This window comes from Nelumbo nucifera, chromosome 2, assembly GCF_055504915.1.
Source record: "Nelumbo nucifera cultivar China Antique chromosome 2, China Antique-T2T, whole genome shotgun sequence".
Lineage (NCBI taxonomy): Eukaryota > Viridiplantae > Streptophyta > Magnoliopsida > Proteales > Nelumbonaceae > Nelumbo > Nelumbo nucifera.
Genome location: NC_142650.1, coordinates 67,746,855 through 67,771,555, shown reverse-complemented (window position 1 = coordinate 67,771,555; position 24,701 = coordinate 67,746,855). Strand labels below are relative to the sequence as shown.

At 34.8% G+C, this 24,701-nt stretch overlaps 1 protein-coding gene across 1 annotated transcript; it reads left to right on the top strand.

Moving 5' to 3' along the window:
- The first annotated feature begins 7,745 nt into the window (after positions 1-7,745).
- LOC104601426 (uncharacterized) lies at positions 7,746-21,261 on the top strand. Its single transcript, XM_088898700.1, has 3 exons — positions 7,746-8,656; positions 20,448-20,552; positions 20,694-21,261. Exons 1-3 carry the CDS (start codon positions 8,264-8,266, stop codon positions 21,003-21,005), a joined length of 810 nt encoding a protein of 269 aa, XP_088754826.1. The 5' UTR covers positions 7,746-8,263; the 3' UTR covers positions 21,006-21,261.
- The last annotated feature ends 3,440 nt before the right edge of the window (positions 21,262-24,701 follow it).

Sequence of the window (24,701 nt, the reverse complement as noted above, 5' to 3'; positions counted from 1 at the left end):
GTTGATGCAATCTGGTAAATAACATAATATTTTGTTAAGAACAGGAAAAAGTTTGAGAATATGCTTAGTTCACCAGTCCATCAGATAGGTAGGGGACCTTGTACTGGCCATATGTTAACCTCCTTACTCTATATCAACTCTATCCATTGAAAACTTCAATTTATAAGCAAAAAAGTTGGAAATTGATATGTTTTGCTTATTACTTAAGGTTCATTGGTCTTAAAATTTACACCATTGATAATTGTCTGAGGACAAAATATGAATATAGGTCTGGTTATATCATAGAGCAATCAAATGGTCAATTAGAAACATTTATGACAATAATTTTGAGAAAACTGAGTCTATATGGTATAATTGGTTTAATGTTAATGGATTGATTAATTGTTATGCTAATATCTTTTACCTCATTTGTATTTATATCATCAGTTTTCCACTCCCGTAGGTTTTAAGGCCCTAACCATAGTTTTTATTATTACTTTAATTTATTATTTTTATCAAATATCTTCTCATTTTGAACTTTCTCATATACTTATTATTGTTATGCTAGTTGGGAATCCTAACATTATAATAATCCATTAGAAAAAACTACTTTGTGCAGTTGTTTCTATTATTTTTTAGTACACAAATAACACTTATCCATGTAAGTAATTTCAGACAAAAGTTGTCTAAGTAACTTTCGTGTCAGTACTATTACGTGTTTTTACTTACCTAAGAAAGAGAGGAATAAATGATTAACATTTTTTGACAAACGGTTAAATAACTTATCAACACTCTAGGCCAAATAACCAATATTCTTCAAAAAATTTGTTTTTCGTTTGAGACATTATAATATAGTGTGAGAATATGGGGAAGTTGGTCAATTATCCGATTAACCAATTTACCTCTTACAAAATATTGAAAAACGAATGGGCATATATGAGAATTCTCATAATCCATTCATTTTTAGAAAAATTATGAAAATTAGACTTTTCAAAATTGATGTAAAATAATGCCTAAGTCTTTATTTAAATTATTTTATGTCATTCAACTGTTTTTAAGTCAATATATGTCATTTAGTCTTTCTTTAAATTATAAATTTATTGTCAACTAGTTAATGGTTCAATTGGTACATAACTATTACATAATAGAGATATAATATCTATTATGTTTTTCCACTATGGTGAAAAGAGGTTTAAGGGATAAATTACCCCTTTATATAATATTCTTTAATATAAAGTTATAAATGCATAATATATCAAAAAATTTAAGAAAATATAAAGCAACATAATATACAAATAAAAAAAACTAATAATAAAGCATAATTTTTAAGTGCTTACAGTAATGAGTTTGGGCACTTATTAGTTATAATTTACAAGCTTAAAAAATTCATATAGATAAAACATTCACAAAATTCAACAAGATCATTATTGGAAGACTAATTAAAGTAGTATTAGATTATATATACATTTTTTTATTATTTATTAAAACTAATTAAAAATCATAGAAAAAATGTAAAAATAATTATATAATTAAAAGAAACACCAAAATAATGTTTAATGCATCACTACCTTCCACATAAAACAAAGTGTTTTAATGTATTTTTATTTTTATAAATTCTCCAATCAAATATAAAAATTAAGTGATGAAACCATCATGCTAAATTAGCGTAAATGCATAGCATTTATAAAAATAAATACCCACAATTCTAAACACGTAATTAGCTAATCGAAAGCATATTTTTAATGTTTGTAATAGAGTAATCAATTCCCCTTTTAAACTTATTTCTACTATTACGACATATTATGTTCATTATTTTGAAATGCATTTTATATATTTGAAGATGTTTTATTATATTGATTTTATGCAAAATACTAAATAGATAATACATTATTGTTTTAAATGACTAAAATAGTGATTTCTTATAGTGACCTACAATAAGGATAAATGATATAAAATGACCTAAACAATATTGAATATTGAATGACGTAAAGTAATTTAAAAATGGCTAAGTGACTTAAAGATATCACACTGTGAATAAATTGATTTTAATAAGGTAGAATGATATAAAACAACTCTATGTGAATAATATAAAATAAGATGTGCAGTTGAAAATGATATTATGAAAAATTAATTTTAATTTTTTTCATTGTTGTCTTATCTTCTTAAGTCACTTTTTTATTATTTAAGTTTTTATTTGAGTATTTTAGTAATAAACTTGTTTAATATTGATACTTTATCATTATAAAATTGTCTTATACTTGTAAGAGTTGTGTATTTATATGTTAAATAAAACTATATCATTTATTATATCTTTATAATATTATATATATATATATATAGTGCATTTATAACCTTAAAAAGACTGAATGATAAAATGGCTTAAAGAAAAATCGAATGCATAAATTATTTTGTACAAATAACATATAGTAAGATGTGCGATAAAAAAATAAGACTGAAAATATTTAAAAGGTATTAACATTTCAAATAGAATCTCTTTCATTTATAAATAAGACATTTCTCCTTTAGAGTAGATTTGAAAGAAATAATGAATATAGAGGTTTTTAAGTATTGCTTTTCTTTTTATGTTAGTTTTTAAAATATTTGTTGTAAAATTTTATACATATAAAAAAACATATAGAGGGGTTTAAAGATGTTTTTTTAATATAAATATATAACAGTATATAAAATAGTCATTATCAATTTTGATTAAACAAATTATGTCATTTCGTTAATATAACTATTACTACATTATTATTATGATTAGGTAAGCACACCTTAAAGAGCGAGTATGAATGTGAAAGATACTCTATTACTAATAAAAGATATTTGAATCTATTTAAGATAAAGTATAGATGAAAGAGATATTATATTATTAAAGAGAATCTCTTTATACATGAAAGAGCATCTTCATACATATTATCTTACATTTAAGAGGAATAATAATAATACATTTAAGGAAGAATTTCTTCACATATAAATAATGTCATTTTTCTTTAAAGGGAGCACTAGAAGAAACAATAAAATTAGAAATTCTTTAAGGTTGTGTTTGATTGAGGTATAAATGTGAATCGACATAAAACTTAACCATCGATTCGCATTTACACTTATTTATTTTCGGTGTAAAACCCTATACCTGGTCCACTTTTGCAACTATTTATTTTAATCATGTTTTTTAGTTGATTTTTACATTGGTAATTGATATAATTAAATAGGGGTGACAAATAGGGTGGATTGGGTTGAGTTAGATAAGAGTTGAATACAAACTTATCCATATTGACCCACCAACCCACTATAACCTATCATCATTCCTCGTTAAAGAGTCATAACTCACCATGACCCACTTAAATTGACCCACTTGACCCATCCATATTAACCCTTAATCACATTCGCCCATACTAACTCACCTACCCTCACTTATAAATACAAAAATGGGTCAAGATGACCCATATACCCAAAATAATAATTTTTTAGACAATAATCTCTCTTAAGACTATCACGTGACAAAAACGAGTTAGGTTAACCCGTATACCAAAAAATGTAAAAAATATATATAAATGTAAAAAATAGTATAGATAAAGCTGACTTTGACCCAATCCACCTTGACCCTAATAGGTACCTTTAATCCAACACACCTTAACCATTTTCCATTGACCCTAATGGGTTACTTGACCCATGACCCGCCAATAGATTGAGTGGGTTGGGTGGGTCAAATGGGTTGGGGTCAAGATTGCCAACCCTAAATGTAAATGATATATCTATAAAATTGATGCAGTTTACATTCATTCTCACTTAAAAATTTTCAACAGTCCATTAGTTTTAAATTGATGGACTTTTACACGATGGATTTACTATCAATTAACTTTTAAATGGTGGATTTTTCCACTGCATTTAAACACGATATAAGTGTTTTCTTGTATTCTTAAGTCCTTCATTTTAAATTTTAATTTAAAAGTATTTTTTTTCTTTCTAGGCATTAAATGAAAAGAGACAAGAGATATTAAATTAAGGAGAATTGTCCTATATGTAATAAATTTAGTCAAAAAATGAGATCAATGAGAAAAAAAGAGAAAAAAAGGTGGTAATCCCAAAATCATTAGATTATGACAAAATCCTAGGCTTCTATACTTTTAAATTTTAAATTTAGTATATGTTTGGCATCGATGCTATAGATACAACACACGGTGCTGCTAATGTATGGGCTAAAAGCACCATTTTTTTAGAAAACAATGTCCTCTTTCTATTTGGAAACGTTGCTAATAGATAGGACGTTTCCTGGATAAACAACAACACTTTCTATTTGGTACCAGTGCTCCATGCATATTTTCAGCATTGATACCCATTATAGGAAGTCCACATCACGTCCTCATTGGTAGCAATGAGTTGCAATTTGAGAAAATGTCAAAATTGGCATTGCTCCAAACCACACATTCTTGATTTCCAAGGCGTGGCTTGGAGCACTATTTTTTATGGTAAAACGGTTCCAAACAAACAAGCGTTTCTTAGAGCACCGTTTTTTTGTGTGATGTGGCACTGATGTGTTTAGAGGTGTAAATCGGGTCGTGCCTCCCACGGGCCATACCATGCCTAATATGATCGTGTGGGCCATGTTGGGCCTTGGGTTTTAGGTCCACGGGCCGGTCAGTACGACATGATCGAGCGGGTTGTGTCGTTAGCGGCTCGCGTGCCGACACGGCCCAAACCGTATCCTAGTCCATATATATTATATATTTATATAATATTATATAAATTATAATTATATAATATATTAACAAAATAAATATTTTTTTAATTTTATTATACTAATTTATTTAATTATTATATATAAGCAATTGTGTACATCAAAATTCATATAAAATTAAATTTTTAAGTTTTTTGTCAATTTTTTAAATAATTAAATAGTTTTGACCCGACTTGGCCCATGGCTCGGCCCATGGGCCAGCCTAGCATGGCTCGCTTTATACCTCTAGATGTGTCACTGTTTTATAGAGCAACAATATCAATGCCAAATATACGCTTAAAGTTTTTTCTTTATAGGCATTAAATGAAAATGGGCAAATTTATCCCCTAGGTAACAAATTCGATTAAAAAAGTGGACCAATGAAAAAGAAAAAGAGAAAAAAGTGGCAGTCCCCAAACCATTAGATTAGTATCAAGAAATTGTAGCCTTCTATCATTATGAATTTAACTTTAAAGTTTTCTCTTTATAAGTAAATTAAGGGGAGTTGTCCCTATATATGTGTGTGTATACATACACACAAAAATGGAGATATTCAATGATATATTATTAGGCTAAATAATTTAATACTTGATCAAGTAATTTATATTTCAAAAAATTATTAGTTCATTCATACAAAAAATAAAGTCAGTGTTTTAAAATGAACTTGAAGGTTGAATAGTTTTTGCATCTGTCACAAGTCAACGGTTCAACTATCCAGATTGTACAAATCAAACCATGACACATCATCCATCTATATATGTATAATATGATATCAATATAAATATGTTTTGTGTGTGTATATATTATTTTGGGTTCAATTTGTAATTTTTTATTTTAATTTTTAATTTTTTATAAATAAAAAACCAAAAAATAAACTTTGAAACAACAAAATGAGTTTTTTTTTTCACAATTGGGTTATAAAGATCATGAAAATTTAACTAAAATAAAAAAGATCTCCCCAATTAGACAAATGAGCACAAAGTTAAGTCCTTTAGAAGTTTTCAATACATTGATATTATAACCCATGACCTACCTAATGACTAGATCAAAAGGGTTAATTGCCTAGCTTAAATGGGTTTTGACCAAATCAATGGGTTTTGACAAAATTAAACATTATAAAAATTATAATCCATTTATATTCTATTTAAAATAATAAAAAATAATTAATCATAGTAAAAATAATTTATAAATTACTTACATAAGATAAAAATAATTATTAATTATTGTTATTGATAAAAAAACTTTATTAATATAATATCATTAAAAGAAAATAAATTAAAAAAATGTAATAAGATAAATTAAAAACTAATATCCATTTATAATTAATATAAAACTAATACAAAATTATCTAACAATTATTAGTCTTATGTTTTTTTTACTAATGAAATTAAATTCCATTGAAAAATATAATTTTAATATTAATTAATGAAATTTAATAAGAATTAATAAAAATACAAATTAATAGAAATTTATTTAAAATAGGGAAAATTCGATTAATTTAAAATCAACTTAAATTATATTTAAAATAGGGAAAATTATAAGATCTTCTTTGGGTTTTCTAACAATCTTATGAACCTCCCCTATATATGTTTTGACCTTAACAAAAACCACCCATATTGTTTTGGAAAAGGATCCAAATATTTTCCCTCATAGCATTCGAAATAGAAAATGTTGATATAATGCATGAATTTTCCTTAAATACCAAATTTACCCTTAACTAACTTTATTTAGAAATAAATATAAAGAAAAAATATTTTGTTACCTAAAAATAATACAAAACAATTATAAACCATAAAATTTTAAAATTTAATAAAAATTAGCATTAAGATACAAAAAATAATACTGATTTATCTAGAGCAATAGAAATTGGTCACTCAATTTTAAAATTTTAAAATTTAAAATTGGTCACCCTCACTAAAGTGGAACATGAGTTGAGATCGAATAAATTAGACATATATAACTCAAAAAAAAAGTTTGAATTAGACTTAAATAAGATTTAGAAGGTCATAAAGCTTCTTTATCAAATTTTCTTAATACAACCCCACACGAATCCCAACTAGTTGACCTTAAAACTCTTAAGGTCAAAAACAATGCTGAAACAAATCTTGACAAGATATGTTATTACCAAAACCTAAAAACTACCTTATATCATGTTCTACCTTAAAATTGACCAAACCGACCTGTGTTATTGGAAGAAGCCCCGAGAACGAGGTTTAAGGGTTTGTTTGGTTTATAGTTGAAATTAAAATCGAAATCTTTCGAAATCATAATTGAAATGGTTTATTTCCATAGTCTATTTGGTTTAGACAAGAATGAGAATGAGAATTAGAATCAATAGGAATGAGATTTCATTCCCATGAGAAGGGCAGAGAATGAGAATTAGGGGTGTAAATGTATCAAATTTGAATCAGATTAGGCAATATCTGAATTTGAATTCGATTAAAAAATTTGATATCCGAATTCGATTCGATATTCGATGAAAATTAATATTCGAATTCGAATCCGATTAAATATTCGAATATTTGATTCAGTTTGAATTCGACTAGTTAATTATTTTAGATAATTAATAAATATATAAAATAAATATTTTATTTATATAAAGTATATAAATATATAAATTATTTACATAATTTAATTATTAAATAAATAAATTATATAAAACATTAAAAAATTTTTATATTATATATAAGAATTAAATAATCAATCGAATTCGGATATTTATCGAATTGAATCAGGTCATATTCGAATTTGAATCCGATTAAATATTCGCATTATCCAAATTCGATTTGATTATGTCAAATCTCGAATTTAAAATTGGATTTTCGAATACCATTAACACCCCTACAAAGAATGACGATTCCCTCAAATGGGGAAATGGCATTTCAATAAAAATGGAAATGAAATTTTGATTCCATCCAATCAAATAATTAAAATCGGAATTGCCCATTTGGTTCCAATTCCAGACCTCTATTATCGCAAACCAAACAGGGCCTAAGTTTTGGATTGGGCTTGACCATCAACTACACCCAATCCTCTTGCTTTTTGAACCAAACACAAACTACAGCCTTCTTCGGTTCCTCTGGCGCCTTGAAAAAATATAAAAAGATAAAAAGAGAGACGACAGCGGCTGCTGAAGTTGAGTTGGGAGCCGGAGCGCCGGCACCGTGAACATCTCCGGCGAGGAGGACCACTATCAGATATGCGAAGGAAGCTCTACAACCGAAACCTTCCATATCTCTTTCTTAGGTTTTTTCACCTCGCAATCCCATTCGTAGGATAAAAGAGAGACGAGAGACTCCGTTTCTGAGTGTTAAATGAATGGTAGAAGCTTCAGAACCAGCCAACAGTCATCCAGATTTTCCTTGGGATCCCATTTTCCTTCTATTCTTCGTTGTTTTTGCTTCCGAGGCTTAGCTAGCTCCTAGCTGTCTCATAACTAAACAAAAGGAATCATAGGGTAAAGATTACCTGCCCCATATAAAGGTTAAATCTGGAGCGTTGGTTTTAATGGTGGAATGGGTGAGAGCCACAGATATATTCGAATCCGGCGGATAATATTTGGTCCTCATGTGCGACTTGCGCACTACATCTTTTGACTATTTTAGTCTTGTCTGTAAACATTCCTTCTCGGCGCAGCGGAAGAAGATCGAGGTGAAGATGGCGATGATGATGATGATGAAAGTGGTGGTGGTGGTGGTGGCGGTGATGCAGGTCGCTGCGAGTGATACAAACAGGGCTTTCCAGCCGTGCTCGGATACGAAGATACAGAGATCGGATGGTTTCACCTTTGGGATCGCATTCGCTCCTAGGAATTCGTTTCTCTACAACAATTCGCAGAATCTCTCTCCCTGCGACCGGCGCCTTAGTCTCTCGTCTTCAGGCTCTTCACTCGCGCTCTTCAGGCCCAAGGTCGATGAGATCTCTCTTCTAACAATCAATACCACCTCCAACTTCTTCCCGGTACGATTTTTGGGACTTCTTTCCTTATCAGGAAAACAAAACTAATGCTTACGGGTTTTAATTCTGCATTCTGTTTATCTTGGAGCTGTTTGTTAGGTATAGTCAGATCAGTTCTTTGCTTAGACCTTTGCAGATTTTGTTATCTTTCTTTATTGCTGCGGTTTAACTTTTTCTGTTATTACAATTGGGGCATTTGTGGGTTAAGGTACTTATAATCCGAGAATGCTGTCTAACAATCAATACCACCTCCAACTTCTTCCCGGTACGATTTTTGGGACTTCTTTCCTTATCAGGAAAACATAACTAATGTTTACGGGTTTTAATTCTGCATTCTGTTTATCTTGGAAGTGTTTGTTAGGTATAGTCAGATCAGTTCTTTGCTTAGACCTTTGCAGATTTTGTTATCTTTCTTTATTGCTGCGGTTTAACTTTTTCTGTTATTACAATTGGGGCATTTGTGGGTTAAAGTACTTATAATCCGAGAATGCTGTTAGGGTTGTTGACTTTGTGAGAGCATTGGATCTATTTTTGAGGAGATGCGCTATATGCTTTTAGGTAGAACTTGAGAACTTGCCTTTGAATTAGAGATAATGTGATCTAATGGATAAGATTATTCGAGGAATTTTAGATCCACTGAGGACTCCAAAATGCCAATTTGTCTCAGTTCATGACAAACATAGAGCAAATGTGCTGCCTTGTTGTTTGCTGCTATGCTATATGATTTGTCCTTTTGATCCATGGGGAGATGGAAACTAAAGCCACTATTATGTTAAGTTGTGGCTAATGGTTTGGGGACTCTGGTATAGATCTTGGAAGGATGGGAGATGTAGAGGAAAGTCTATATAGCTGTCAGAGGTGTCAGAGGTTAATTTACCAAATATTCATCCTAGTACACATTGTTATGGTCTTATGGGTGCGAGTATTGGAATTTGGCACAAGGCTACGGGATTTTTTTTTTTTTTTGTTTAATTTTCTTTTTGGTAGTTGTGGGATGTTGGATTTGCAATTATTTTTGATGGATTATGACGTGTCATTCTGTTCCTTGGTGAGATGATTTTTTTTTTCTTTTCTTTTCATTTAGTGTAAAAAGAAAATCAGCAGCAGTATATTCAAGTAACAAAAATATATCCATTGAGGTTCTAAATAACCCCTCCTAGTCTGGTCTTCCTGGATTTTTCCCCAAGGCTGCGACTATCAAAGTTGAGTTTGATGTTCTGATGAGGGGCCATCTAAGATTTAAGATCTTTGCTCCTATTAGTTCCAATGCTTTTTCTTCTTTCACCATTTCTTGATACAAACAATTCGTAACCATATGCCTATTTTTTAGCATTAAAATTCTATGCCAAGAGTTGCTTTTTTTTGTTGACCCCTCCATCCTCTTAAGGAGAAATATTGTCGGGTTTTTATATTATCTCATTATTATTTATACTTTTGGATTAGTAAAATTGAAATTTTGCTAAGATGTCTTAAACAATGGTAATAATGTAGAAGATGAATTTTCAAGTACCCCTCTAGTTACCCATGGTATGGTTTACAATATTACAGTCAGTCATCTTGTTATCCTACCAGGCAAGGCATTTGCTGATCCATATGTTCACATGAAAGTTTCCCTGACCTCATCTAGTATTCTTTTTGCCTCCCTTATCGCATATACCCATGGACCTATTTTGTTTAAACTATCCCCACTGCTACTTCAGAAAAATGCTCTAAATGAGGAGGCATGATCCATGGCATTCCACTCCTTGGATTTGTGAGGACAAGCCATGAGCATGTATTTTTTCATAGTTATAGTAAAACATAATATTCATGAAAGATATTTTAAACATGATTTTATAAAAAATATTTTAAACATGATAGCATGCATAAAACTTAATTTTAATTGCCAAATTGTCAATAGACTCGATATTTGAGTTCTCGATCCCAAGTTCAATCTTTGTTTAACTTTAAACTTTAAGGGAATATGATATTGAACTACTAAAGTTTATAGTAAGAAAGTAACAGTGAGAATAGACAGGGCAACTCGATTCTGGCGATTCAAATGCAGATGGAGGAAATACAAACTATTTTGTTTGCATGAAGTGGCTGCTCTCAAAATTGAAGCTTCAGCATCTTGTTGCAAGATGTGGCGGTAGAGTTTTTCTTCTCTGCAAAATGTTTCATAAAAGTTTTTCTCGGGGCGTTCAAAGGGGAGGAAAGAGATGGGAAGCTTAGAACTGGTACAGAGAGAAGGCATGGGGGCATGGTCAAGACCAAACTTCTCCTATAGAAAAGCGATGGAAGCAGGAGTTTGGCAGGATTGGGGAAGTTCTGATTTGAAAAATGTTGAAGGTAAGCCTATGATTTTTACAAAGATGAGCGGGGTGGAGGCTAGAAGGAACTTTTTAAGGGATTGCTTAGTTGAAAGATTTTGGGTGGAAGGTTGGGTTACAGGAGGTGGAGAACTGGGCAAATAAAACCTGGAAGGATGTGGGGGGAGTGAAGGTGAAGAAGTTGGCGGATGAACTCTTCTTATTCATTCTACCTTCCAGAGTAGAGGCGAAATGGATTCTTGACAAAAGTCCATGGTTAATGGGGAGGAATCCTCTTTTTCTTGATTGGTGGGGAGCTAGCACAGGTTGTTTTTATCCAGAGTCGGAAGGGGACTTTGATCGGTTGGACGATATCCAGATTAGGGTGTTCGGCCTGCCTCTTCTTCTATGGTGCTCGAGTGTCATCAGAGCAATCAGGGATGCGTGCGGTAGTTTTCTCGAAACCGATGGTACTCCCTCTGAGCTAGCTACATGCGAGTGGATTCGAATGAAGGTGAAGAAGGGGGGCTCGGTTCCTGAGAAGGTGGAGATCGTAGCTGGGGAATCTCTCTTTTCAATTTCCATATGGCCTGAAATCTTACCGTCAGTTCGGAGGTGGAAGATGGAGAGATTCACAGAAGAGGGAACTCAAAAGGACAAGGCGGACTCGATGGTTTCTAAGACAGTTGTCTTAGAGGACGTCAGCGAATGCTCTCTACAGCATGACCTAGGAGGAGGATTTGTGCCGGTGAGATCGCTGGAGATGGATGGAGAAGATGATTGGACCTGTGGTTCTAATAGGAACCGTTCGATCCCAATATCAACGGAGGGTCAAGATTCAAAAGTCAAGGAGGGTCTTGAGGGAGGAAGTGCATTTGTGTCGAAAATGGGTTCTCATGGGGATGGTGTGTTGGTTGAAGAACTCAAAAATTTATAAAAGAGTGTTTAAAAGATCTAAAAGTGGTGCCTATGGAAGAGTGCTTGCTGAAGAAAGCTAATGAAGTAAGACTTTTCTCAGAGGTTGGGGAGTGTGCAGATGTGGGGTTTTCGAAGCGGGTCTAGGAGTCCAATCCAGGTAAACTAAACCCATTTACCCGGTCCAGTCAAACGCATAGTAGAAAATTGAACCTTAAATCTGCAAGTGAACCAAGATGGGCCGGAGGTAAACCAAGACACTATAGCCCAACTAGATTGGAACCAGCTCATACTCTGGGTAGCTTTGAATCGACGTGGATTACCCAGCCCCCTTTGCTGGCTGGGCGGAATGGACTTGACACTTCGACGAATCAGTCCTCTCCTTCCCCTGAACCTGAAGCAGAGCTCAGAGGTGATGGTTTGGAGCTCTCGGCTCCCCTATCTTGTTCTCCTGGAATGGTGAAGCCAATGAAAGCTGATCATAGAAGACTGCATCAGCCTTCTCTCTGCATGGTCCCTGTGAACGAGAGTTTGTTGGAGGTGACGCCGTTGGCGGTAGTGGATGTTGAAGATCAAATTGCAAAAAGGAGTGATGCTTTGGATCAATCTAGAATGATGGAGGAAAATGAGAAAAGCCAAGTTGCGACAGATAAGAGAGAAGAAAATAGCCAGAAAGAGAGTGTGGGAAACTCAAATCTCGGGATTGATGAAGCCGATAAGTCTAGCAACAACACTTCTATGCCTTCTTCCTGGGTTACTTCTAAACTTCTAGGGTTGGGAAGTGATGAGGGCAGATTTGGCCCTCCAGTGAAATTGCGACACGTGGCACCTCGTGACAATTAGGCAAACACCCAGGCAACAACTTACCAAGTTGGTGTCCCACCCGGGCACCGGTCTGGCCAACCTGGCGCGGCCTGGCGCGACCTGCATGCGGCCTACGGGCGGCCTGCACGCGGCCTGGCGCGGCCTGCACACGACCTGGTGCGGCCTGCGCGCGACCTGGCACGGCCTGCGCAACCTGGCCGGATTAGCCTGGCACATGATCCGACCTGGCCGACCTAGCTGCCCATAAGACGCCCACCGATGAACCACAACGGCTTACCCCGCGAGCTCGGTAGCTCACCAAGGAGCTCGCCAAGGAGCTCGGTAGCTCACCAAAGAGCTCGCCAAGGAGCTAGGTAGCTCTCCAAGGAGCTCGCCACCAAGGAGCCAGGCAGCTCGGCAAAGCTCGCCACAAGCAGCTCGGCATAGCTCCCCCGGGCAGCTCGCCACTTGTAGGGTAGCTCGGTACAGAAGAGTAGTTTGGCGTATAGCAGGAAGACCTCCTGCCTGACAACCTGGCCCAGACACCGACCCGCCGACTGACACAGGCGCCGACCTGACAACCTAGCCCAGACATTGACCCGTCGATTGACACAGGCGCCGACCTTACAACCTGGCCCAGACACCGACTCGCCGACTGACACAGGCGCCGACCTGACAACCTGGCCCAGGCGCTGACCTGGCTGCCTGACACAAGCGTCAGCCTGACAACCTCGAGTTCACCATCGTACCCCGGTTCTGACGGGATATGATGAGTCTTACCGTTTGAAGGCTTTTCACCCACCTAACCCGCGAAGACACCACTATATAAGGACTTCGACCCCCAAAGCCAAGGGAGGGGAAAAAAGGATGGTAACCCCTGTTCTCTAGCTCTCTCATTTCTCTCCAAGCTCTCTGTAATCAGAATGCTAACTTAGGCATCGGAGAGTCCCCACCGGGAAAATACTCCCGGGTCCTCTGATTCGGTTCTCGCAGGTCCCTCAGCTCCCGCCGCCTACAAAGGAGAGGAAATCACCTCATGCAGACTGTAGTCGGGTTGCGCTGCACCAGGGAGCTCCACCATCCTCTGAGTTGCAGGCCGCCTAGGAGCAGGTCAAATGACGAGTCCAACAGGCAGTTCTCCCCTAGACAGTTCGCCACCAGGCAGTTCTTCCCCAGGCAGTTCGCCACCAGTCAGTTCGCCACCAGGCAGTTCTCCCCCAGGCAGTTCGCCACCAGGCAATTCGCCACCAGGGAGTTCGCCACCAGGTAGTTCGCCACCAGGTAGTTCTCCCCCAAGCAGTTCGTCACCAAGTAGCTCTCCACCAGGGAGTTCGCCACCAAGTAGTTCGCCACCAGGCAGTTCTCCACCAGGGAGTTCGCCACCAAGCAGTTCGTCACCAAGTAGCTCTCCACCAGGGAGCTCGCCACTAGGTAGTTCTCCACCAGGGAGTTCGCCACCAAGTAGCTCATCACCAAGGCACGTCACCACCAGGTCAAATAACGAGGTACTTAGCCAAAAAAAAATTTTACATCACAAAAAGTTGGTACGTGACCAAAAACGGTTACATCAGGAAGCTTTTTGGGGTCTCGATGGAGGGAATGGAAGTGGAGACGGTGAAGTTTTTGGAAGAGATTGAAAAAAGAATTCTTTTGGAGAGGGGTAAGATGGCGGCCAAAAGAGGGGGGACAAATTCCAAGAGGAGTAGAGAATTGTTGCGCCTATATTGGGGCTTGAATGAGAAGGCGGGGAGCAGTGATGGGGCTAGTAGGGGGTTGAAGAAAAACTGAGAGGGTGGGGGATGTGAGTTTTTGGAGTGGGGGGTGTTGGCTCTTTTGTTTTGTTTTATCAATGAATATTAAAATTCTCTCTTGGAATGTTTGAGGGTTGGGGTCGGGGAGAAGAAGAATGGTGGTTTGTGATTCCCTGAAGGCTTCAAATTTGGGAATTGTCTTGATTCAAGAAACCAAACTGGAGAAAATTGATGAGGGTATTATTTGGAGTATTTGGGGAGAGGGCCAGGTAAGATGGAGGGCAAAGGTGGCTAATGGGAGTGCAGGAGGTTTTTTATGTCTTTGGGATCCCCTAGTTTGTAGTCTGATTTCATGCAAAAGTGGGAACTTTTCGATCTCTCTTGTCTTGAAGCTGCAGGATGGCAATATTGTTCAAGTCACAAATGTATACGGTCTAACAGTTTCTAATCTTAGGGGGAGTTTTTGGGAGGAGCTGGCTGATATGAGGGGCTCCTTGGTTCATCCTTGGGTTATTGGGGGTGACTTTAATGTCACCTTATCGGTGGAAGAGAAAAATATGAGAAGTGGTAGAACTGTGTCGATGAGGCATTTTGCAGATGGACCGTATACATCCCCATACAAGGTAACAGGTTCACATGGACAAATAACCAAGATATCCCTACCCTGGTCAGGTTGGATAGATTTTTAGTGTCCTCAAATTGGGAGGACATTTTTCTGGACTTTAGGCAGATATCTTTGCCTAGACCTGTCTCAGACTACAGTCCTATTCAGCTTATTTGTGGGCAGCGGGAGGTGGTCAAAGCTCCCTTTAAATTTGAAAACTCTTGGTATGTAGATCTGTTGGGACAGATTCAAAATCAGAAAATTGACATGAGTGTGGAAGATGAATGGACTTGGAAGTGGAACGCAGATGGTAGCTTCACAGTTAAAACCCTTTTCCTCAAGATGTGCAGTTCAGGTCAGGAGAACTTCCCTGGTAGGCAGATTTGGAACCCCATATGTCCCTCCAAGGTTAATTTCCTGGTTTGGACAATGGTTTTGAATAAATGTTTAACTAGGGTTAACTTGGAGAGAAGGGGTATTCAGATTCTTGATCCCTCTTGTGTTTTATGTGGAATGATTGCTGAATCTACAGAGCATTTGTGCATTCATTGTCCGGTTTCCTCTTTAATCTGGGGACATTTTTTCAAGAAACTAGAGGTGTGTTGGGCTATGCCTAAGTCTGTGAAGGAGCTGCTTATGGGTTGGAGATTGGAGGGACTTAGCAAGAAAGGTATGCATGTTTGAAATACCATTCCGCAGGCTGTTCTTTGGTCCATTTAGACTGAAAGAAACAATAGAGTTTTCTGCAATCAACCTAAAAGTCCAGAAGAGATTGTGCAGAAAGTGGTGGGGAAGATTTGCTCCTGGGTGTCGGTGAATGAGGAGTTTAAAAATCAGAATGTATCTCTCTTTGTACTAAATCATGGATGTTCTTGTAATGTGTTTTGGGTCCGGGTAGATCTAGTGGCCTGGCCTTGTTGTTGTAATCTTCATTCTCTATGAATAAATTACTTTACCTTTTTCCCAAAAAAATTGTTTATTACTTTATTTGTTAAAAAACAGAGCAAAAAGAAGTTAACAGCTAGCATTTAGCAGCCAAGGCTCATACCTGTAGCCACAGGTTTTGTGGTTTGGACTTCAAAGGCAGCATAGCAGTCTTTGGTTTTCCAAATTAGAAAAAGGTCAGTAAGAACAGGGTCAGCCAAGCTGCTGCTATGTCGTCGTCCAAGGACTGAATCAATATGGACTACACGTTAGAAGAAGATGATGATGATTAACAACCACAACTGTAAATGTATAAGCTTGAGCTTGAAGTGAAAAACAATACAAGAGTCAAGTGAAACAAATAATTAAATAAATGTTTTGGTCCTTCCTTCTAACCCAGTTTCCTCTTTTACTGTTAAAGAAGTTTGGAGTGCTCCTGCCCCCCCAGAAGTAAGGGCTTTTTGTTGGGAAGCGTTTCTCCAAAAAATCAATACCTTGGAGGTGCTTCAAAGAAAGAGACCAAATTGGTGCTTGTCACCTCATGTCTGTTGCCTTTGTTTGAGGAATGGTGAGGTGGAATCCTCCCACAAGTGTAGCGGATTTATTTGACCCTAGCTTTTTCCGACAACCAAAGAAGAAAGGAAGGGTGATGTGGAGAACAATGAGGGCAGCTATCTTGTGGGCAGTATGGAAGAGAGAAACAATAGGATTTTCCAAGGGAAAGAAAAATCAGCTCCTGAAGTTATTGAAGGGATCACCATCAAGGCAGTACATTGGATGAAAACTCTTGAATTGTTCAAGGATGTCTCTACAGACGATTTGATTAGAGGCTGGAATATTTTAGCAAGATCTTCTACTTCATCACCTACCATACAAGAAGTTTGGTCCCCTCCTTTGCAGTGTCATGTCAGACTGAACTTTGATGGCAGCTCTATTAGGAACCCTGGACCTTCTGTAATAGGGGGTGTGTTTAGAGATGCGGAAGGAAAAATCCTAGCTCTGTATTCTGGCCCAATAGGTGTTGGGGACTCGCTTAGAGCTGAAGTTTTGGCGCTCCTCCAGGGGCTCAGATGGGCCAAGCAATTGGGTTTCCAACAATTGGAAGTGGAGGGGGATTCAAAATTAGTAATAGGATGGCTGCAATCAAACAGTTTGGGAACATGGTCCCTTAGACAACAGGTAAGGGAATTATTGAGCCTCACAAGGGAGCTGGATGCAAAAGTGTATTGGTCTAGGAGGTCAGCAAATGCTTTAGCTGACTACCTAGCAAAACAGGGGGTGAATCGGGAGTTTTTGTTTTGTGCATTGTTGTAAGATTTTTGTTATTCAGGGGTCACCTTTTACTTTGGAAGGTGACAGTTGTTTCTTATGGTTTTATCTAATGAAAGTTACCATTTCCTATCCAAAAAAAAAAAGTGTACCTGTAATAGCAAGATCTGCCAAGAGATTAACAGGTTGAAAATTGAAGTTGGAGGTTTGCAGCAGTTGTAGTGTCAAGCAACTCAAGCTCTAGTTTCGGTTTCTTCCTCTTGTTACAAATGAAATCGAATGGAGGATTATTTCCTCCTACGTAACTTATAATAATGAAAGCATATTACAGGGGCCATGATATAATTGTTTCCCCACCTATTGAAAGTTAGAAATAACAAGGCATATGTCTCACATGCTTCCATGCTTACAATGATATAATTGTTTCCCCACCTCCCATGTCTTTCAAAAGATTGCTTTGAAATCCCCTTCCACTACTAGATTGTTGTAATGTAGTGGTTTCCCCAACCTCAAATCCTTGCAATATAGCCATCAATTTTGCCCTGATGGAGTCACCGATTCCTATAGGACCTAGGGGTACAGCTAATATATTGCCACCACTCTCTCTATACATGTCTCCGGTGCCTGATGCTTCTGGATTTACCCAAATTATAATTATCAGAGTTCAATATAGTTGTCAAGGCGACAACGCACCCTTTGAAGCTTGCCTCGCCTAATCACCAAGCAGTTTTGTACTATGTTCTATAAAATACCAAGCAGTTTTGTACTATGTTCTATAAAATAATTTTTTATTCTTTATTTCTTGACATTATAATTATAAAATAGACACTATTAAACTAAAATATTCATTTTGTGTGTTTATATACTAATTTCTTTTTATTATTTTCTTATTTGTTAGGGTTTAATCAATACAAACATTGCTAAATGCTGTATTAAACTAAAATATTCATTTTGTGTGTTTATATACTAATTTCCTTTTATTATTTTCTTATTTGTTAGGGTTTAATCAATACAAACATTGCTAAATGCTGTATTGAATCCTCAAAGACTTTAAAACCTGAACCAATAAGTATGAAAGAACTTAAAATTTTATCTAACTACTACTACTGCTTTTACTTTTTTTCTTTTCCTATAACAAAAATAAGGTTTCAGCCCCTATCTATATATGTTTTATTTTTCTTTTCCTTCTTTTTCTTCTCATTAATATGTTGATTTTCTATACTTTAACATGAACTCTATACTTTTTTTTTATGAAAATTATGAACAATTATTAAGGAAATATGGTTATGGTACCTAAGAAACTACCCTAGGATCTATGTATTCTACATAAAAAAATCCATCGCGTAGGACGCCTAGTCGCCCACCTAGGCAACTAGGCAACAAGGCGCCCCCTGTCACCTAGCCTCGCCTTGGTGCCTTGGAAACTATGGAGTTTAATTTGATGAAGTTCATTGCTGGAGTAGACCAAGATTTAGAAATAATTATACTTGTCGAAGATGAAGAAGCCACAATATGCCAACTTCAAATGATATTGTTGGTAGAAAAGGGTTGAAACACTTCCAAAATCTTCACCCAATGAACTACCTTTACAGATATCTTTCTATTAGGATATCCTTGTGCCTCTTGATAATATCTTGCCCCTTTTCTTGGGAGGAGAAAAGAAAGAATTACTGAAAGCACTTCACACATCCCCTGGGGGTTCCACCTACATCCAAACAAAGAGAAGAAAATTCCTAAATACTTGACACAAATGGATAGATCTGTGAATAGTAAGTAGATTCGCATCTTGCTTTACAAAGAAAAATATATGGGGAGAAAAGCAACAAAATAGCACTTCCAAACATAATTCCCTTTAGATGATGTTGGTCCCCTCCAAACTACTTTCACGTGGAAAGATTTCTGGTTAGATGATTTAAAATTTAAAACACAAAAATTTGAAGAAGGATGCACAGAAGAGTTGACCTGATGGACAAAAAGATCAAATTCTAGTATATGAAGAAGAGGGATAAGAGTTAGTAATTGTTGATCATTTTTTTTTGTCACAATATCAAGGATCATATGTTCCATTCCATCCTACTTATTCAAATCTATGTTTCTCTTTACACAAGCAATGAGCACTGGGTCTGAGGAATCTATCTAGTGACACCAAACTTACATAAAAGGACAAGTTTTGAGCCTTTTGCTCTAAAAAATGGGCTGGAAAAGAAGTGACGTAAACTACAACTTATCAAAATTCTAAAAATTCTGCAATAAGACTTTTTAAGTTGAGCCTTTTAAGTATTAAATTTGTTTCCAAACACCAACAAACTAAAATTGATCAACAATCAGATCACCATGTAGTTATCAAGACAATGATGTGTTTCCTGAGGGGTGACAAGGTGTTTTCTGGGACATGTCTTTACTAAATCATGTTTGCATGCATGTTATCCCTTTTAGAAAAGAGAATGGCCAAGATGGGCACCTTATCATATGTTGTATATCATAATGTATTTTGTTTGTACTCTATACATGTTAGTGTGATGTTCACTGCTTATTTGTTTGGATTCTAGCTGCAATACTTGGATTTTGTGTTTTTATTCCGGTCATTGGCTTGATTATGTTGTATTGCTTGTTTGCTTGGATTCATTAGGCTATTTGACTAGTTACTTCACTTGTTTGTTTTTAATTCTTGTTGTATATGAAAATTCATGATTGTCTTACTTCTTTGCTGAATGCAATTGATTATATTTTGTATAGAATTTCAAAATAAAGCTGATATTGCCTTATTAGTGGTTTTTCAATTCATAGTTAAGGAGTTGAAAATGTAGAATACGCCAACATAGATGATATCTTATGAATTATAGGTCTTATTTGTCAAGAACCACCACCTAATTGGTGTTGGGCACCTGCCTAAGTTAGGCCACAAGTGCCATTCATAAGTATTGATCACCCAAAAATTATGAGATTGCTATTGGTGCAGGAATATGGAGAAACTTGAATTTCTTCCATGGTTTTTTTCCTTGCTTTTATATATTCATATCTGCCTCACATGGGTCAGCCTGTTTGAGGCTGTTCCTGTAACACTTCAGGCTTGTATGTCTCTGCCATATTCTTAAATATTCTAGAGAGGACACGATATTCATTTCTGGGTTCTTTTCCCTATTAACTCCATACTTTAATATTATTATTTGATGAATCTGTCTCACTGTATGATATTATTGGTTGACCTCTGTACATTTATTTTATGGTTGATCCAGGATTCTTCTGGCTACATGGTTGCATTTGCAGGGAGGAAATATGCAGCAAGGTCACCCCCTGCTTTTGTTGCAAACAGTACTTATATTGTAACCAGCTTTACTCTGGTAAGGAGATACCTCACAAAAAATTTTTTCTTCTTACATTCTATTAATCATCAAACCTTTTGTTTTTCCTTTTTTTAGGAAAGATATATTGATGTGTAGTATCAATTTTTCATTAAACCCTTATTTCCATTGTGAATGCAGGTTCTTGAATTTCAGAAGGGTAGGCTGCAGAACTTTTATTGGAAGAGAGATGGATGTGCTTCCTGCTCAGGAAATTCTAAGTTCGTCTGCCTCAACAAACAAGACTGTGCAATCAGAACTAGTAGCTGTAAAAGCCGAAGGGGGTCTGTAGACTGCAGCTTGGGAATACAGCTTGCCTTCTCAGGTACGGATAAACATGATGTTGTACTCAACTCATGGTATGAAGTGGAAAATCTACGCCAGTATTCCCTATATGGCCTATATTCAAATCTCAAGAATTCTCTCACCAGCCAGTTTAACAATATATTTTAATTTTTTTGTGGGCGTGTATTTTGTTTGTGATCATATTTCTTTTCCTTTCTTTGAACTGAAATATCATTTCTTATCTCCTTTTTTTCCCCTTTTCTTTCTCTCTCTGTGTAATTGCCAGTGTGTAAATTTTCATTTGAGTATTGTGATTATTTGACCTGTAATTGGTATATGATTTACATCATGGTTTTTGTTTGAATTTGTTACTAGCCAAGTTGTTTTTATACATTTAAAGAAGAGTTAGAGTTGTGCTTAAAAAGTAATTAATTGCAGAAATCATACCTTTCCGGCATCATAAATTTAGCCAATTTTATATGAAGTTAGATAAAGGTAAGGGGAAATCTCACTGAAAAGCCACCCCACAAAATTTTACTTTACCGCACACTTACAACCATAGTTTTAAAAAACGACCCGGAAACGGAATCGTTCTGGCCACTGGTTTCTAGACGGTTCGACAATCCGGTTTGAACAGATGATCCGTTCTGATAATAAAAATTAAAAAAATAAAAAAATAATTAAAAATAAAAAACGGCCAAAAACTGTTGAATTGGTCAATGAGGTTTAACGGTTTTTGGCCAGGAACCACCAGGTTTGGGGTAAAACGGAACCGTTTGCCTGAACAGTTCCTAGGCCAAACAGGCCAACCATCCGAATCAACGGCAGTTCAAAAATCATGCTTACAACAGTTTAAAGCATTCAGGACCCCCACTTATCATACCCTTATAATGGCATCAATTCCCCCAATGTCACTGTTGAGTAAAAATTTGTAAGCTGGGGGTAAATGAAAATTATTAGGGAGATGAAAACGATTATATAGCAAGTAAAGAAAATAACAGCGTATTGGCATAGGATTGGTAGGTTTTGGTCCATACAGACCAATACCATGAGAGATGTTCTGATGTGCGGCTAATTAGTGTTTTGTGGGTATGGTATGAGTAGCATATCCAAGCTTAATACTAGTATACTACCAATGTATCAGTTGATACCGTGGATATGAATGGAATAGAATCAAAATCTTGGCGTTTTCACCCATGCCACATCTATAACCCCAAAATCAATACAAATCAATGTTAAAAGCTTTTAGATGAATATAAATAAGGTTGCCTTTGGATAAACTTTAGGATTTCTGTGCATAAAAATAAATAAATAAAATAAACTTTAAGATTTCTATCTATAAAGCCTCAACGCACAAAACCCGTATTTTAGGCTTTGTGTTTCGGGGCTTAAAAGTGTGTTTGACTTTAGGTTATGTTTTCAAAACACGTATAACACTTGTTGTCACATATTTGTTTAACACAGCCCAAATCTCAAGAGTAGAAGCTTATAAAAAACATATTTTGATGGTTTATATAAAGTACTAGTAGGGACCCGTATTAAAAGTGAAATAATGGAAATACATAATAGTAAATACATTTTTCTCAATTTTCCATTGTAACACTATGAACTAATATCATCATAGACAAGGATTACAATGTTTAAATTATATAATTTATAATTTATATGAAAAAAACAAATGTATTTTAAATATACTATGAATTAATTACATTTATTTCTTGAAGATTATTGATAATTAGTACATATTTTCAAAAAGTAATTATGACAAGATTATTGGTACTTTATTTTCGGTTATTTTCTTGGCTAATTGTTAGGCATTAAATGTAATTTTCTGCTATTTATAGCTTAAATTATATTTAAATATAATTACTTTTAATTACAGTTTAAAATTTAATTATATTGCTTACAGTTTCAAATATAATTTAAATAATATTTAAAATACAATTTGAATAAATACTGTAATTAATAATACTGTAAAATATGGTTAATTATTAATACTATAATTATTAAAAATACTATTAGTAAAAAATACATTACTTTTAGTAGATAATTTTAATTAATTAAAATATTGTAATTATTAAAAACTACTGTATTAATTAAAAGTAGGTTTAATAAATTATAACATACACTATATTAATTAATAAAAGATATTAATATTTTTAATAATACAATGTTTTAATAAACGCTATTAATTAATAAATACTATAATTAATAATACTGCAATTATTGAAAAATACTGCAAAATATGGTTAATTATTAATACTGTAATTATTAAAAAATTTGTAATTATTAAAAGTACTATATTAATTAAAAATACTGTTAATTAATAAATTCAGTATTTTAATAAATATTTTTAATTAATTAATAATACTGTAATTATTAAAAATACTATATTAATTAAAATGCAGTTAATACTGTAATTATTTAATTACTGTTAATTACTAGATACTGTAATTGTTAATACTGGTTTTTAATAGTAAGCACATATAGTAAACACATTTTTTCTATTTTTCGTTGTAACACTGTGAACTACTATCATCATAGCCAAGGATTATAATGTTTAAATTATATAATTTATAATTTATACAAAAAAAAAACAAATGTATTTTAAATACACAATGAACTAATTACATTTACTTCTTGAAGATTACTGTACATATTTTCAAAAAGTAATTTTAATGATTATATTTTTTAATGGTAATTTATCATATTTACTGAAAATCATGTTAATCCATTTTTGGTAATTTCTTGAATAATTTTTGGTAATTATGACAAAAGTATTGGTATTTTATTGTTGGTTATTTTCCTGACTAATTTTTGTTCATTAAATGTAATTTTCAGCTGTAAAAAATAAAAATAATGTGTGGATAATTCCACCCATGCAATGGGCGGTAAGCCTCAAAACCAATGTCGCCTAAACGGCCTGATACATTGCGATAAAGCCTTTGAATGTTTGTATTATGTAGAGTGGAGAAGAACTTGGGCTACTTAGTACAATAGGATAATAGTTTTTTAGCCTTCTCTCTCTCTCTCTCTCTTAGATGAGTAAGAAACTCCTTTAATCCTTTTTATTAAATTTTATGCCACCATTGGATTGGAATATTTTCAACTTGTTATCTAGTTAGGTGCAGTTGGGTTAAGCTGCAGTATAAATTTCATTTGAACTAGTGTAAATGCATGGGAGTGCAAAAGGGTTGCATGTAAATTCTAATTTATTTTTGATTCGGATTTGACTTTGTACTATTTGTTTGTTTGTGACAAGTAAAATGAGGTGACATCTACTTTACATAAGAGAATGGAGTTATGAGGGTTATCTATCTTCAAGTAAGGTATGATACAAGATGATGTTGTTACCACTTTATATGGGGAAGAATTGAGATAAGATTGTGGGAGGAAGCCCGAAAGATTCAAAAAGCAAAATTTATAATGCCAGTGAGTGCAAAGGTGAGAAAATACAAATTTTGTTTCAAGTCATAATTACAAATAACTAAAAGTAGAACTGGACCAGATACAAATTTTACACCTGATCAAAATTTGCACTACAGGTAGTATAGAGTTTGCTTCAATGAAATAAACTAATAATGTTGTAAATACATTAATGAAATCGACATAATAACGAAAGCTATAACTATATCAAGGGCATACAGGAGAAGATTCAGATAGTTGATTTCAATTTAGACTACATAAGGCCAGGGTCATTGGGCCAGGCCTATTTCAAATTTAAATAAATGCTTAGAGGTGATTTGAAACTTTCTCTCTCATCTATAACAAAATCAACTTTTGTTTTTATTGTAATGAAGGTTTGAAATATCAGTATTGCAAAGATAAAGCAAGAGACTTATCTAGATGAACTCTTATTCTCTT

Bases quoted from the DNA above. Each gene is read 5' to 3' on its own strand.
- LOC104601426 (XM_088898700.1), top strand. From the start codon at position 8,264: ATGTGCGACTTGCGCACTACATCTTTTGACTATTTTAGTCTTGTCTGT. The intron at 8,657-20,447 runs GTACGATTTTTG...TGGTTGATCCAG, and splicing joins CCACCTCCAACTTCTTCCCG to GATTCTTCTGGCTACATGGT. The intron at 20,553-20,693 runs GTAAGGAGATAC...TTGTGAATGCAG, and splicing joins TTGTAACCAGCTTTACTCTG to GTTCTTGAATTTCAGAAGGG.